The 16,799-nt window shown below is 40.1% G+C and overlaps 1 protein-coding gene across 2 annotated transcripts in view; it reads left to right on the top strand.

The window, feature by feature from the left end:
* Window positions 1-16,799, top strand: part of LDB3 (LIM domain binding 3) — a 74,194-nt gene that overhangs the window by 33,655 nt on the left and 23,740 nt on the right. For both annotated transcript variants that reach the window (XM_074924467.1, XM_074924468.1), the window contains exon 4: window positions 13,117-13,192. In XM_074924467.1, coding sequence (XP_074780568.1) covers window positions 13,117-13,192 — 76 coding nt within the window. The remainder of the gene's footprint in view (window positions 1-13,116; window positions 13,193-16,799) is intronic.

The following is a 16,799-nucleotide window of genomic DNA, read 5'->3' on the forward strand; positions in this document are numbered from 1 at the left end:
GTTCCCAAATCTGTGACTAACAAAACCAGATTGTCCTAATACATATCACAGATGCAAGTCAATTAAAACAATAACTTTGATCAAGTGTTGGCAGGGATATTTCATGTGAGTAATTGTTGTGCTTTTGTTCTTGCCGACCTCTAGATTACAACACCAGCAGCTCTAGTGTCCACATTAAAAAAACCAAAACTGTTTTACAGCATCCAGGACATCTTCCTTATTGTTTAATGATTGAAGTAATTATTAATTTTTCTTAAAGTATTTTCAGACTGCTAAAGCTTTATTTATTGTGGTATACATTATTCTTTGTCCACATAACTCTAGTGGAAGTATCATTTTTTGATTTCTTGTTCTATTGTTTCTTTTTTTTTTTTTAAGGCTTGCCTTGTCTCTTGGTTTCAAAATAATAGGATGTGATACAGGTAATCAATTTAATGTGGATAATGAACTGCCAAATGACTGTAGTGCTGTGTTCAACTCTGGGGCCCCCAACATAGGGGCATGCAGCAGTGAAACTGAAGTGTTCCATTACTATGGAAAAACAAAGCTAGTTTCCATAAAGAACATAGAGATGGGCACACTCACTTATCTAATTTGCATAAAAGTGTGGAAACATTGGAAATCCTTTCAAATGGAGAAGGCATCTATGTGCATTAGGAAATTGACTGTTGTGGTGGGAAAACTTAAGCTCTAAATTTTGATGGTTTTGGACATTTATGGGAAGCAATCACGTGGCTCTACAGAATACGTTTCAAGGTCATGGAAAGCCTTACCAGGCAATCTGTGCCTTAGTTTTGCTGTTGCAGCACTGGAAGTAGAAGTGAACTTGTTTGTGTAGTCTATAAGGTCATGGAAGGAAGCAGTGAAGAACATAAAATCTAGACATAAATGCTCTGAGACAGAAAGCTTTTTATTTTTCTAATGGCTCTTGGCTCTCAAGAGCGATGGCCTTTCCTTTTATTGATACTGGCCATGAAGGTTTCATGAGCCTTGTTTATAACCTGACAGATCAGACAGTGTTTGCTGCTACTCACTTTTATTATCACACTTAAGTTCCCTGTGGGGCTTCTTTATCAGGGTGGGGAACTGGTTATTTTTTATTTGTCTGTCAAGAAAAGCTGTACATGGTGTCAGCACTGGTGCAAGACATCAAATCGCGAGACATCAAACGTAGCAGAAGGGAAGCATTAAGAATGCTCACTCATACTTGCTTGCCTAAACAATGAGAGGCTGCACTTCTCTGACTGTACAAACCTAGTTTTTCTTCAAGTATCATCCATCTGCACTGTCAAGTTACGCTGTCATAGCTGTTCAGTGAATGTTTAGTGTGCTGTGCTGGCCTGAGTGGAATTCTCAGGCACGGAGATATCCCATTACGCCTTCAGGACTTGGTGGATGTCAAGGTTTTTTACGAACAGCTTCCTTCCCTAAACCCCCTGTTAAATTTTGTTTTTATCACCTCACCCAGGCTATTTTCATATGAAACCACAAAATTAGAATGGAGGTCTTGCCAGCTGTGCCAGAGGTTTGATCAGGCAGCCAGAATTTGTCTTGTTGCTGGCTTGAATGAACTGCTGCATTTTCTGACTGCTCATTTTCAATGTCTGGCTGCCTAGTTCTCCAGAGCCTGCAGCATGCCTCCCTCTGCTGCTTTTGGGAAGTTTAAGGATGCAGCAGGCAAGTGGCTGGCAGTTGAAGTATTTGGACTATTCCTGGAGAAAGAGACTTGTGATCCAGTGGCGTGGAAAGGTATGGGACTCTGCAGAGCAGCTCTGCTTCCTTCAGTTCTGAAGACAAAATACATCTGGGAGGTGAATTCTCTTTTGCTGAAGAAGAGAGCAGCAGTGAGGGGAGAAGAACATAAATTTCTTTGGCACTATGCACTATTACCCAGTAGAGCTCCATGAGGTGTGATAGTATCCAGGCAAACAAGGCTGACACTCTAAAACATGAAATACTTCTGTAGATGCAGCTCAGTCCTTAGAAAAGCACATTGCTCTCGATAGATGGAGGGGGGATTGGTGCTGGTTCTGCTAGACAATGCTGTGGAAGGCTGTGGTCGTACTCTGTAGTGATCTGGGTTGTGGTGGAAAAAGGTATTACTTTGCTTTTAATCTTTTTGTGACCTCCTGGAGTTTAGTTCTCAATCATTTTTCAGTATCAATTTCTAATCAGTTACTTGAGCTACACAGCTGCCCCCAGGCATTTTAGTTCTGAGCCAAAGTTCATCTTTAACTGGCTGGTTGTTGCACGGATACTAGGCCATAAACTTACTGTCCTACAGTAATCAGTTCCCAGGTGAAAAACGAAATGCATGCAAAATCTATTATTTCCTGCAAGCAGGTTTCTTTTTTAAATTCACAGTAAACGCAGCGCACGAGAGCGCAGTATTATTTGTCAACAGGTTTCACTGGAGCATCCACGACGTTCATTTGATCTTAACTCAAGCAATCTGATCAGGCTCCTTAGAAAGGATTCACCAAATGTCCTGGCTTAGTTTTGGAAAGTGCTGTAACATGAGTGCCCCTCATTCTGCTGGCACAAACATTCCTGTGACACTCGAAGACTCCTGCCTTGGTGTCACCCTGTGCTGCTGGAGAGGAGCAGGGGAGGTGCAGCCTTGGTGCCTGGCGTGCACTGACACAGCCTCCCCCTCCCAGGGCATCCCAGTGATCGTTCACTTTCAGACAGTCACAAGTGACTGTCTTTTGCAGGAAAATCATGAGCTAAATAATCTTCTTCTCTAGTGAAAGAGAAAGTGTCAGAGGCAAAGCTATGAGAGACTTATAGTAAATATTTAAGCTTTCCTTTTTTTTTGTGCAGCACCAAAAGATGGCTGATCTTGCAGTATTTATTTCAGGCCTACCATAAATAAAGGATGTGGTGACAGCAAACTGCAAGCAAGGAGAATTCAGTGGTTATTGTAAACTGCTTTCTTTTATCTGAAGCTGTGAATAGTAACCAATTCTGTGCATGTTTTAGGTCTGCTGATGGGCACATTTTAAATCAGAACCAGATTTAGGCTGTGTTTATGCTCAGAAGAATTAGAAGAGGGTATCTATCCCAGTTTAAGAGCAAATTAAATCTATATAAACAGTATTGATGAAAGCGCGGTCTGAAATACTGGTACTCAGACTATACTGTAGAAACATTTCCTAAAAGCATTATAGGAGATGATCAGTAAAAACAAACAGAAAATGAAAATACTGATTTGGAATATTTTCCCTTCTTTGAATGATTCTATTACATTCATCAGACTAAGGATGTTTTCATTCAGGGACTGCTTACATACTAGAGGTAGAATCTGAGCCCGTATCAATGTGACTTTTTTTTTTTTTTTTTTTGAAAGGAACACTAATGCTAGTGATAACTTGCTAGTGTATGTGTTCAGCATTGTGAATATATCTCCTGAAACCCATTCCTGGAATGACTTAAGTTTTTCCCTGGCTGTTTCTGCCTTTGACTGCAGCCTTAAAGCCATGGAAGCTGAATGCCCCGTACCAAATGCCTGCTCCTTGGATGAGGCAGCAGCAGCAGCACCTTTACACTCAGGAGTCCCACCTGGGACTCGAGAGCTAGCATAGTAGCACTTAAAAGTTTGGGAAACAAGGTCCACATCAAGATTCCAGTAAGGATCTCTGAATTACTGGATGTGGAAGCGAATGGTTGCAGCCATGTCAGATTGGATTAAGGAGATGAATACCTGCTTCCTGTCAGAAAGCAGTATTTAATAACCTGGCCGCAAGTGTTGACAAAGATGTGCCATTTGCATTTGATAACGTTTCACTAGAAATGGACTCATCATATTTTCAACTGCAAATATGTTCATACTGCCATGGAAATGTAGCCTGAGGTTAGATGACACCTAAAAAAAATAATCAAATAGTATAAAAAGAAAATTAAAAATGAAGCTCTGTCCTTTAATCTGTTCCGTTGAGTTCTACACAAATTATATTTAAATATGCCAATACGATTCTCAGTGGGATTTAAAGGTTAAAATAAGAAAATGCTGGCTAAATATCAGAAAGAAATAAATTCAAAGCTGGTGCAATGTTAGATATTCCATGTGGCGTTCACTAGAATAATTATGACCTAGGCTGGACCAGTACTGAGCTCTGTGACCGTGTGAACACGCTGTGTTGGAGCCCTCCAGGATTCACTCGGGGAGCACCTTAGTCTGTAGGTAACTGCGTGCACCCGTACTCAGGAGAGGTATTGCAAAACCTCCCTTGGAAAGATAAGGAAAGCAGAGTAGTCAAACAGCTGCTTACATGCTTTACTGAATCACAGTGTGTATAAATTCAAAATTTTAAGCAGATCAGCAGGAGGAGAGGAACACTAATGGTGCATGTGACATGTGATACTAGTGAGTTAATTTTTTAGACATGTGACTCTAAACCTTTTGCGAGCCATCTGCCTCCGGTAGCCAAGGCTTCCTCCCCAAATTTCTGATGATGCCGTGTGCTCAAAGCATTAAAAAAGGCACATCCTACTAGTAGATTAAGGAAGCTACCAGGTATTACTGTGAGCTGAGAGGTGGGCCTCCCTCACGCCTTGCAAAATAGAGGTGAATCCCACTGGATGCCCAGTTGTGTACCTGAGCAGGTACAATAGGATAGCAGGATTTGGTAAGAGATATCGGGTTAGCATTCTGATAGAGCTGTGAGTTACTATCTTTGAGTAGCAATGTTTGATGCTGTTAAAATTAATGAGCAGCTTTTTCCATGGAAAATAGAATAAAATATCGATGTCAGTCACTGCAGTAAATATAAATATATTCCTTACATGAGCAGTTTAATTGAGTGGACTGCTATTGACACTCACTGCATAAAGTGTCCTTGTTGGTTTTAGAAAAGAGCCTGGAAACTGGACATATGCCAAGGCTTTAAAGGGCAATGAAGTTTTCATTACAAGAAGATTCTACTTAGGGATTAGAACTGTTGTCAGAGTGCGCATCACTCCCCCCCCAAATACCAGTTTAGAGGTGAGATTAAAAATCATGGTTTAATTTGACAAATATTCTCTGGATAAGCTAAAGGTAATCTCCATGTGAATCCTTTCACATATTATATTGCACTTACCATGGAAAGGTCAAGATGGGTATCATGGTCACATCTCACAATTGACTAAATGCCCATGACAGTTGTAATCTTTCAGATGAACAGTTCCTGGTTGCATCCTGCCACGAGGAAGTCGATACATCACCCAAAATGTTATGGTACACAGGAAGGTCACAATGTATTAGGGCTAGGACCTTTTCTTATTGATTAACATTGATTAGTTTAAGCATGCTCCTGTCAAAAGGTAAATTATGCACTTGAAGCTAATCGGAATGGATGATACAGTATTTTTAAGAAGTGGAATGAGGAATTGTTCAATCAGGTGAAACACTAAGGCTTTACTAGATCAATCTGTCAATGAGATATTTGTGCATGTGAGGTTTGTAGTTTCATTTGGGTCCTTTTTACTGTGGTGTTTCTTGCCTACCAGCCACTATAAAATCTGTCAGGCCTCATTAAGATTTGGGGAAAAAAAAAATAAAAATCACTGGCGTCCCCATTGTTTCTTACAGTGGGAGCAGCGATACACCAAAGTCTGTTTTTCTTGGCGTTCAGGTACCTTCAGGGGTTGGCCACCTCTTGGTGTCTGTGCACCGGGCACAGGCTGGCCCGGTGGTGTCTCTGCATTACTCTGACAACTTCAAACAGTGCTTGAGTGCCTCAGAAGGAAACAAATTCTTCTGACAAGTCGTGGCTGACTTTCTTGGCTTAGCAGTCTTAAGATGTAGAGTTATGCTTCCAGTCAGAGTCTCTCAGATGCAGGCATTAACTGAAGTGTTTTAGCTCACTGAAGTGTTTTAGCTTGGAAACAGAAAAAGCGAAGGCCTAAATGAGGCAGACTGTAGTTCAGATCTAATTATCCATGTTTGTTAATTTTTCTCTCCTGCATATGTCAATTAGAAATGCTCTAAAAGCCATGTGGCACACTGTAAGGTCCATACCCCAAGTAAGAGGAATTACGGGGAAGTCAGCTAAGTAAAGATGCTTCATTAAGAGCTTCAGGAAACTAAAAGTAATTTGTGGTCAGGATGCTCAAAGTATCCTGAGTAGGCTTTATGCTTTTAGAAAACATTGAGTGGTAAGGGGAAAAATAGACTTCACCTGCATAGTATTAGAAATCTTTTTGGATTTGGACCTGACTTGAACTCCTCTGTATGAATGGAAAGCAGTTACAGAGCTTTATAGTACTCTTTTGAATCCTCATACCTTCGAAGTTCAGTTGTGAGTCCCTGATGCTGGAGCTGTCTCTTCAGGGTGATGCTCTACACCAGTCCCCAGTGCCGCCCTGAAATCTGTCCCTTGGTGACTTTCACCCTTCAGGATGCGATTAAGAAGCCAAGAGTTGCAGGGCTGCAGTGGAGCCTGGTGGCACTTGGATGGGGTAGGCTGAGCCTCGGCACACCATCTGCATGGCAAGTGAAAATTAAGCAGGGGAAATCACTAGGGTTCACTGCAGGTATTCCTCAGCTAAAGAACTCGATTCTTCAAAATTTGTATTTATTATGTTTAATGGGCAGAATTAAGTTGCATCTCAAGATCAGGGTATGGTGGGCTACATACAAGGACTGTATCTTTGTTCAGTGCCTCTTCTGCTCTTAATAATAGCTAATTCTTTGCTCTACACTGTTAGATCCTTTCATAACCCAAATGTTTTTTTCTGCTCTTCTTAAGCTAAGAAATTATTATTTCTATGTTTACCTTAAATAGATTCCTGTTTAAAATCTCTCAGTAATTATAATCAATATAATAATTAAATCATTAATAATAAATAACTATGCTTCGTGATTTCAAGTGAGACACTAATAGCTGAAGGTTATACCACTGAGCTTTGATCCCTCTCTGATAACTTTGGTTGTATTTCGGCCTTTTGCTTTTGATTCTGTAACACCATTCTTTATAGCTAGGCAATCCAAATTCTGTATTTAGCCAATTTATTATTGAGGTGAGAATAGTGGCTTCCTATTTCTAATCAATACCTGTTTATATATTTCTGAGTATTTAAAGTATGGTGGTTTTGCCCGCACTGTGCAAAAGTACCACTTATTCATCCTAACTTTTTTGCTGTTATTTTAAAGCAAGCTGTGAGAGGAACATCTGATGCTTTTATCTGATCAGTAATAGCCATAGAAAACATGTAAATGCAAAGCAGAAAATAAAAAAGAACCTATATCCTCCCTCCAATTGAATCCTGTTTCAGCCTAGTTAAAATGTACTTGTGAATCCTATGTTACTCACATGGAGTTAGTATGGATAACTAGAAAAGCTGTGCAAACTCCTGTAAGGAAATCTGAAGTCAAATGTGAATTTGGATTGGGGTGACATTAAAAATTCAGGTAAATAGCATTGTGGTTATAATGTATGGATGAGTGGTCTCAAGGAAAACTGCTAAAACATATTTGAGCTTAAAACAAAGCAATTTAGTTGTGTGAGAGATTTGAGTGGTAATACAGTGATGTCAACAAGGTTTTGAGAGCTGCGGTGTAACTGCGGATCGCTTTGGTAATTCAGCATTAAATCAAGCTCATTTTCAGATTCTTGCAATCTACTTACTGGTACTTAGAAACAAAGTCATGGATTTGATATAGATTATGTATTTATCAGCCCTGTTGACAGCAATACATAAAGTCAATCCATGGCAGCATAGACAAGTTCTGTAACTGGATTAAATTTCCTGTGGATGAACCCACATTTCTTTATGGGTTACCAGAGGTCTTGGTAATGATAAAGAGAAGAGAGGTTTGAAAATGGTTTTAAAATAAGTACAAAACCAGGAAGAGGACAGCAGGAAAGATAAACTGCCTGGAAAAAAGGTGTCCATGTTCCGTGGAGGTGAAGTGGAGAGCTTGCTGTGTGCCTTGGGTGAGTGCCAGGCGTATGCTCAGCATCCCCACTTAGTGCTCCTGGGAGAGCTGCCACATACAGAGCAGAGCTGCAGGGACACTGGCAGAGCTGCCCCAGTTGCCCATAGGAGCTGCTGAGATGGAGGGGTTTTAGGCTTGGTATCGAGTCAGCCAAGAGGAAATGGAGGCATTGGTAGCCACTTGCTCCATTTAGGAGGGAACAGGCTGGAGGGCAGAATGTGGGGCAGTTCAAGAAAGAAGGGATTTTGCATAGCAAGAGGGAGGGGAAGAGTTAAGAAGATGCAACAGGCACTGTGCAGATGCCACAGAAGTAGAAAGGGTCAAAGAAAGACCAGGTGAGTAGAACTTCTCCAACATATGTTTAGCAAAAATCTCAGCTTTGCGATTACTGTCTCCAGTTCCTTTCACAAAAATCTCTTGGAGATTTTCCCTTTTTGGCTTCTTCCTTTTCCTTTCTGCTTGTATCCCCTGAAGTTTTCGGTTGCCCCTGACTCAGGTCCCTTCTAAGGGAGAATGGGTATTATGTATTTCCAAGCAAATTCTTTTTCTTTAATAGAATTTTTTTTGTTGGTGGTGTGGTTTTTTTTTTTTTTAGATAGCAGCTTCCCTTCAGGTTGGTGTCGTTTATGCATAAGGTTTTGTCTGTATATTGCTGTGGGTATGAACATTAGGTCTGGAAAGCGTAATTGCCTGTCTTGTAATCTGAGTGCAGCACAGTGCAGGGAAATAATTAACAAACCAGTCAGCCAGCCAAATGCTAATATTTGCGTTCGCCGTTGATATACAGAGAGCAAAGCTGCTGATGGAAATAATTTTCAATTTTATTGCAGGCTCAGATGATATCCTGCGAGGGGGAGAGTAGGTCTCATCCTAGCCCCACAGTGACTGCACTTCTCTTGGAAGGACTGTGAAATGTTCAGGGGTTTGTCTTTGTGATTCTCACTGGAGTCACTAAGACTGTTTGCTGATGTCCCAGGCAGGACCTAGAGAATTAATCTATGGTATCATGAGACTCAGGGTTTTCTTTGCAGGACTTATGAACAAGAAGCAGCTTCTGTTTGGCTACTTAATTCACTGTTTAGCTGAAGATTTAACTGACACGTGGCTGATCTCAGCACTTGTTAAATGGACACCTCAAACTGATCACCATGAGTAATGTTTGTCCTTCCTCAGCACCACCGCCCACCCACTCCCTACCCTGCCAAATTGTCAGGACTATTACTGCATTAAAATCAATATATCAGAAGCCTGATTCTACATGCTCTATTGTTTTGCATCCTGCTGTGTGCTCACCCGCTTCACTCCAGAATGACTCAATTTCAATTAGGTGTTAAGTATGTAGAATGTTTTCTAAGCATTTCTAACCCTAATCTAATCTGTTTTATTACCTTTCCATGCACTTGACCCCTTTTCATTTTCTAGTGGTTGAAACATTAAGACACAACGATTAAAATGCTCAACAAGGTATACGTAAGTGCTCGTGTGTAATAAAATGAAAGCAAACGCTTACTGTAAGAACAGAAATGTTGATTTTTAGCTGTCCTGAGAATGAGAAAAGAGAAGATAGACACTGACTGGTGAAAAGATGAAATATGAAAAAGCCACGTGAAGATGAAAAAGAACTATTATCTCTTAGATGATGTCACCTCTCTACAAGTACAGTATTGTGCTCCTCCGAGGACGCGGGTTAAACTGATAGTGCATTAAGGGTTTTGCAGCCCTTCCTTAGGCAGGCAGTTCCTCTTAATGCAGCTAACTCCTAAGGAAGCTTTGTTGTGAGGGCACAGATATCAGGACTGAAGTCAAATCCTCTTCAGTTAAATATATATTTAGGTAGGTGGGAACAAGTAGAAAGTTTGATAGCCGTATCAGCACTGCTGTCAAAACTGAACAGCTTTGCAAAACTACGTCCACCTTGAACTTAAGAAAGAAAACCAGTATTGAGGGAGAGGGCAGGTGTATCTGTGGAAAGGAGGGGAATTTAAAAAAAAAATACCAGAATGATTTATTTGGTCATTACTGAAACCGGTTTGAGTTTTCATTTTGAAATTATTTTTTTGTTTCCATTTTTAACTTTGAAAATATAGAAGAAAATGTCTAAAATTTGAAATCAAATTAATTGCTTCAGAAAAACAATCTTGATGGAACATGTCAACATCAAGTCTAAAATTATCAGTCATTTGTGAAATTTGGACTTTCATCCTCCTCATAGCTCTGCTAAGCAAGTACACTCCCTGAGTGTTTGGAACAAAATTTTGCAATCAAGGGATTAAACTGTAAACCTGGACACACACATTTACAACAGCACCATCATCACTTCAAAAACAGACATGTGTTGCTGCAGGATTTGATTAATCTAGCAAAAAAGGGGAGGAAAAAATATGTCCTGAACTTGCAGATTTTTTCTCCCAGAGGAGTATTGGTTCTTACGTACATAAGCACTTTATTCTGTAAGTGAATACACTTTCCTTCTACAGATTGACTTCACCTCTTCTGCCCTTTTCTCTGGTGCAAACCTCGTGATTCTGTTTTTAAATATCAAAGCTATAAACTTCCAGGGGAGAGTTAGGCAGGAACCTCATTGTTTTAAAGTAACATCTTGAAACCTCCAAGTTGGTATAAAATAAAAATCTTGGTTGGACAGCACTGTGAATGACAGATGTAGCTTTTCAGTAATGTGGAAGGAAATACAGTTTTTAACATCATCTTCTGTGGTCAGGTAATGAGTGAGGAAAACCAGACATACAATAAAGAACAAAAGTGATGGAGTAGTCTGATGAATAAATTCCTTTGCTGCATTACAAATGTTTTCTAGTTAGGCAGCATCAAACATGCAGTCCGTGGTGGTTTGCTGTACCTCCGTGCGTGACAAACACTCAGGGTGCTGAGCAGCTTTGGCGCTAACACCAGGATCGGTGAGCAGGGCAGAGGGGCCCCTCGTGTGTGCCCTGCCTGGCTGTGGCCGTGAGCATGGCCGGGTCCCCACACAAACCTCCGCGGAAATGACGGCTGTACCCAGAAACCACACCAGTGGAAGGAGGATCAGAATCTCCCCTTTGTTCATCAAATGTCACAGTCAGTTTTCAGCAACTCTGTGTTCTGAACCGCAGCTGATTTTTTTTTTTTTAATCTTTTTTTTCCTGTCTTTCACGATACACGTGCGTCTCTCATGAATATGATTATTGTTTCTCTTTTCAAGCTAAAATGGTTGGAGGAAGGATATGGCGCTTGCTCCTGAGAAGAATAGTTAGTAACTCGCCTGAGGAAAGCTTGTTCTAGGCAGTTAGTGATTCACTCTTGTCCTTAGAACTTGAAGTTATATATTTCTCCGATAATTATGTCTTGAGGAGTATATTGTGATATATTCCCACTGTGAGTATCAACGTTCGTGCCTTTTACAGATTTCTAGCTTCTTGTTTCAGGAATACTTTGTCAGTGAATTTCACAGGTTAATTACCTATTGTTTAACAAAATGCCATTTTTTCATTGTCTCCTCCAACTGCTCATTTTCACAGATCTCATTGTGAAGTAGGCGTCTATTACATTGTCTTTATTTTCAGCTCTCAAAGTAGTATAATTTCCATTTCTTTTATATGGAAATCTTCCTGTTCTTGTAAGGGTTTCTCCTTTTGCCTAGGTTTTTTGTTTGTTCTGCTTATGGAAATATTTTATGCGTGGCAGCTAAAGCTAAATACGCAGCTCGCTGTGAGCCTAGGTATTAATGCAGGGATTGGCACTGTGGATGAGCACGGGTTTTGTCTAATCTCAGATTTCGATTTCTGTCTGGTAGGTGCCACTGGTGAGTGTTTCAGAGGAAAGGGCACAACAGCCCTCAGTAAGGGAATAATGAACCTAGCACAGAAGGTCTTCCACTATCAGTCTTTTAAACTGTGCCTTGAAAAATGAGAATCTGTATGGCTACTTATTTTTATCCAATCTAAAGTAACTTTTGGGGGGGTTGTAAGTATAAATGTCCAATCCTTCCTGATGTTCTCATAGTCTCAGTGATGTAACAGTGAGTTTCACCTCAGGTTCATCAAGTACTCTAGGAAAAGATGTTTGCCTTTATCAATTTTATACATGTTGTCTTTTCAATGTCACTTAATGTCCAGGAATGTGGCTTTATTTCCCTTTTTCTACCATTCATTATTTTCAAAGCCTCTTTAATGTCTTCCCTTATTCATCTCCTGTCTAAAGGAAACAATTCCAAATGTCTCAGTCAATTCTACTTGACTTGTGTGTTTTTAAGTATTTTTATTTCTTTTTTTGTACCTGTCCTAATTTGAAATGTACTTTTTGAAGATGAGAATTCCAGGCATAATCCTGGTCTGTAGGTTGGCAATAGGGTATTACTTGGATAATTCTGATTCTTTTGACTGTTGTTAACATATTTCATTTTCTCTGGTGATCCCATGTGTACTGGAAAGATTTCCCAGGAATGTTTGGTACTATGCAGGTTGTTGCAAAGCCTCCCACAAATACGTTTTCACTTACCCGAGTGTCCTAGAGTGTTTCAGTTAGCATTTGTCACCGCACTTTCTTTGCTGTGTTCCAGTGAAATGGCAAACCGTGTATTTTGGAAGCATTTTAGTGGAATTTATTTCTGGTTTTTAATGATCATGTATATTTGTTGAATATGGGTGGAAGGCAGGCATTTGGAGTGTGGTTAATTCAGTAGTGATCTGCTCCTCTAGAAACTAAATTGTCTGAAATTAAGCCCGTGTTTCTTCCTGCAGAGAGGTTTAAATTATGGCAGTTACTATACAGTTTAAGCTCTTAAATAATAACCTTTTGAGGACTTGATCTTGAGATGCCTCAGTACCAAAGCTTAGTCTCTGCATTTTAAAACACTAAGTTTCTTTTTTCAGCATGCTGCCCAAACCTGAATTTATTTAGTTGTTATCTGTGAAAATGCAGTTTGTCACAAGGTGCTGGGAAACGGGTGATCTCCCAAGTTAGAGTCTGCTTCCGTAACTGGTGGCTTTTCATCATTCAGAGACAGTATATCAGACTTTTTCTCACATCTAGGAACTTTGTAAATAAGGATGTAGAAGCAGCACAATGATCACTAAGAAAGTCTAGGCTATGCTTAGCTTTCACTCCCGATGAAGAAGCTTTTTTGCATGAAATTAGAGCTGAAAAACAGGAGTCCAGATTGCTAATCTCTTTTTCTTTTTTTCTTTTTTGGTCTCCAGATCTAAACGTCCAGTGCCGGTTTCAACCACAGCACCCAGAATTGACTCTCCCAGGGCTGTAATTCCCCATCAGAAGGTATGTGACACATTTCTCCTCAGCCAAAGTTAACTTTTATCTACCACAGTGAAGGTAAATACGTACTACAGAAAATAGCTTTTGTCCACCCCAGATAACTAAACATTGAATTAATGCACAGGCAGCAAAATTGCCACTATGAAATATATTAATGATCTCTATTTTGCTAATTTCTGATTAGCAGAACCAAAGCATCCAGCTGTCCTCTGATGTGATCTGGTCTAACCCAGACCAGATGCGTGGCTAGTTTTCATCTAGGCTGCAAGAGGCTACCAAAGCTCCTCAAAACATACATTTGCTTTTGTAGATTCTTGGGGAAAAACCATTATACTGTGCCTCGGTGTATCTAAATCCTGGCTACAGCTGAAAAGACATTGATTTGGCAAGAGGACATTTAGGCATTTGAAAGCTTGCATCATATTGTGGTCTTGTCACATTATTCAAAAGACATAAGAATGAAAAATAAAGAGGAAAAGTCATTTTAATGAATAACAGCAAGTGGCAGGGGAAATGGATGGCTTGGTTTCTGTTGTCAAAGCTCATCATCTTCCATAAAATAACTGTTCATATTAGAATAAACAGCATTCATTGACTGTAGCTGGCAACTCATCATCTGTGTCTTTGGAGGATACCTGAAAGATGGTATATATCCTTAGGCTCAGGAACTGGGTAGGACATTTGTATTGCTGATGCATTCAATTAGATAAATGGAGAGGGGGTAAAATCTCCATTGCTGCCACTTTATCCCTTCTGAGTGCCAGTTTCATCCCTAGCATGTAGTATAAATAAGAAATACTGAAGATCAAAATACGTGGGGAATTAGGGGATGTTCTACTGGGTTTGGCAGATCTGACTTCCATAGATCAATTTAAAGTAATTTTCATAAAGACCATGCCTTCCAAAATCAGAGCTCAGAATGTAGCATCATCCCTGTAACCTCTGCAAATATGTTTAAATTAACCGAAGGGAACGCACTTGGGGAGAATAACTTGATTCAATTTTATTTTGTCAAATTTGAAATGAACCTGTCTAGCCATTTGTTAGTTGAGACAGAAATAATGTTATTTTGCTCCAGATCTTGTAAACTTTCTGGCAAGGGAAGAGGAAATTAAGAATTTATCTTGCTCAGAGTTGTTTCTGCTTATATCATGATTTTATGAAAGTTATCTTAGAGAAAGTTATGGAAGAGTCACCAAACAGTACTGTGAATTTCCTAGAACAAAACTGATGGATCATTCTTTGAGTTAGACTGGTGTTTGACTGCACCAGCAAAGCAATAGGGACAGGAAGGGAGAGAGAGTACTTATTATCCCTCAAGAACTACACAGAATGCTGACAGTTTTCAAGGAAGCAAGCAGACATGTCTCCTCAGCGTTATTCACCAACACAGACTGACGACTATCTTTTGGGACCCTCAGTAGCAGCTTTGCAGGTATGACAAATTTGCCTACTTCCACCACAGGCACATAAAAGCTTTTATGCATGAGATTGTCATGACTCTGTATTAGGTGCATTTTTTCTCTGGCAAGTGTCAATTTAAAAATGACTGCCATAGGTATTCAGAGCTGTTTGCCACACAAAATATTTTTCTCTCTTAACTATCAACCCTATAGAAAAGTTAACTCCACGCACTTGGGTTTTTTTTGAAGGTTCTGAAAGTGCCTTTGGCATGAAAGCTATAAAGGCACTTGACCTTTCCTATGTTAACCCTCCAGAAAGAGATGAGGATCAATGGACTCAACCCTTTTTCAAGACCATGTTGTCTCACTCTTGAGCATTCTTTGCATTGGTGCTTAGGAAAGGTTTCTGGGAGCTGCTGCAGGCAGCCTGTTCTGAATGGGCTACAAGGCAGTACTTGCAGCTGGAAAAGAGATTTACTGGAACCTTTCTGGAGGAAAAGGGTGGCACCTGGCAGAAGGTGTGGTGGGAAACAGGGTATCTAGCAGTATTCAGAAAGGTGATCTGAGGTGTAGGGTCATTGGCCCAGGGAGAAGAGGTAGCAGTAGATGCTGGAGCAGGGGCCCCTCTGCAGGCCAAGAGAAGTGACATTTGTGTCACCAGTATACACCAGTAGACAACAGTAATTTTCAACTGAAGAAAAATTATTCTCTGAGGGTGGTTTGGAAGGTATTGAAGGCGTTGAACCATTGAAGTCTCAAAAATCAGAATAAAAAGTCTTTATTGATACAAACAGTGGTCTGTGGATGTTGCAGTAAGGTACGTTACAGTAAATATACTTTAAAAATCAAGGTTTCTGTGCTTGTCCCTTTATTATTTCTAGTAACAGTATGGCTGTAGAAATGCAGAATTCCTTGACACACAGGCAGAAGCTGTCGCCTCCACATCACTGCTTGACAGTGTTTAGGTTCTGATGGTTCACATTAATTCTATTGCATTTCAAAAAACAGCAAAAAACTACAAGACAGTCACAACAGTTTTGTCTTCAAACCTTGAGAGAAGTTTTTCTCACCTTTCTGAGTCAAGGTTAAGGCATGGCAATGTTAGCTAAAAATCTGCATGTGCAAGTTCGGTGTCTAGTTTAAACTCTCTTGTACATTATTGCTGATCTGATTGCAGCTTTCACTAATTTTCAAGCATGTATTTCTTCTTTGACTACTATGGTCATGGGTTTTTGTGTGTTAGAAAAACAGGCGTACATTCTTTTTCAAAGATGTAAGGAAGGTATAAGAACCCCGGGGTTCTTCACCATGATAAACATTTTTCTACATTCCACAAGTAACATACACTGTCTCCTTACTTTCTTGAGCTGATCAATGTTATGGCTGATAGAGGTTCTGCAATGTTAAGCGTGGCATCACCTGAGGTGCAGGGCTATTACTGGAACCAAGTTGGACATATTTGCAATTTCACGATTTCCTTATCTGACATTAATCTCAAACTTGAAACAATTTTCATTTATTTTAGCGAAATCTTGTTTTAGTCAAAAGATTTAGTCAGGTCTTTTGTATGGGTATGGCATAGCTGGAAGATGGGGCATAAATAATGCTGAAAGCATTCAAATAACAGGAAGAGTAAGCATGAGTCCGAGGACTGAAACTAAGCCATCATCAGTCAGTGAGTTCCTGCAGGTTCTCAGGGTGGGGAACAACACCGGCGAGATTCAGCTCAGTGCAGCTCAGAATGTTCAAGCTGAACCTTTAAGGTTAAGCATAGCTTTAACATTTGTCCCTTTGCACAAAGGTGTATGAGAGCCTCTTTAATTTTAATAATATGACTGTGTGTTGTCCCATTTATGAAATGGCACTGAACACACTTATTTTGAAGTCCCTGTGAGGATCCTGTAATGCTCATGACTTATTTCTTGCCAAATTTGGGAGCCTGTGTGGCTAAGAGAAACTAGATGAAGGTATGATTGACTTCTAGTAAAGCGCAGGCTGGGAGAGCTGGCTGAGCCAAGAGCTGCTTGTTCGATGTCTTTGAGCGGAGTCATTTAATGCCATGGGGCCTCCATTTCCTTCTGTCTATAAAAAGTACAAAGCAACAAGCGCTTCTTTGGGCATGTTGGGACATCAAATTCATTAGTGTAGTGTTAAAATTCTTCTCACAGAAGAGCCAAAGGTAAATAAAGACTGTATGGCCATAGCAA

The sequence above is a fragment of the Athene noctua genome, chromosome 21, assembly GCF_965140245.1.
Source record: "Athene noctua chromosome 21, bAthNoc1.hap1.1, whole genome shotgun sequence".
In the NCBI taxonomy this organism is placed as follows: Eukaryota; Metazoa; Chordata; class Aves; order Strigiformes; family Strigidae; genus Athene; species Athene noctua.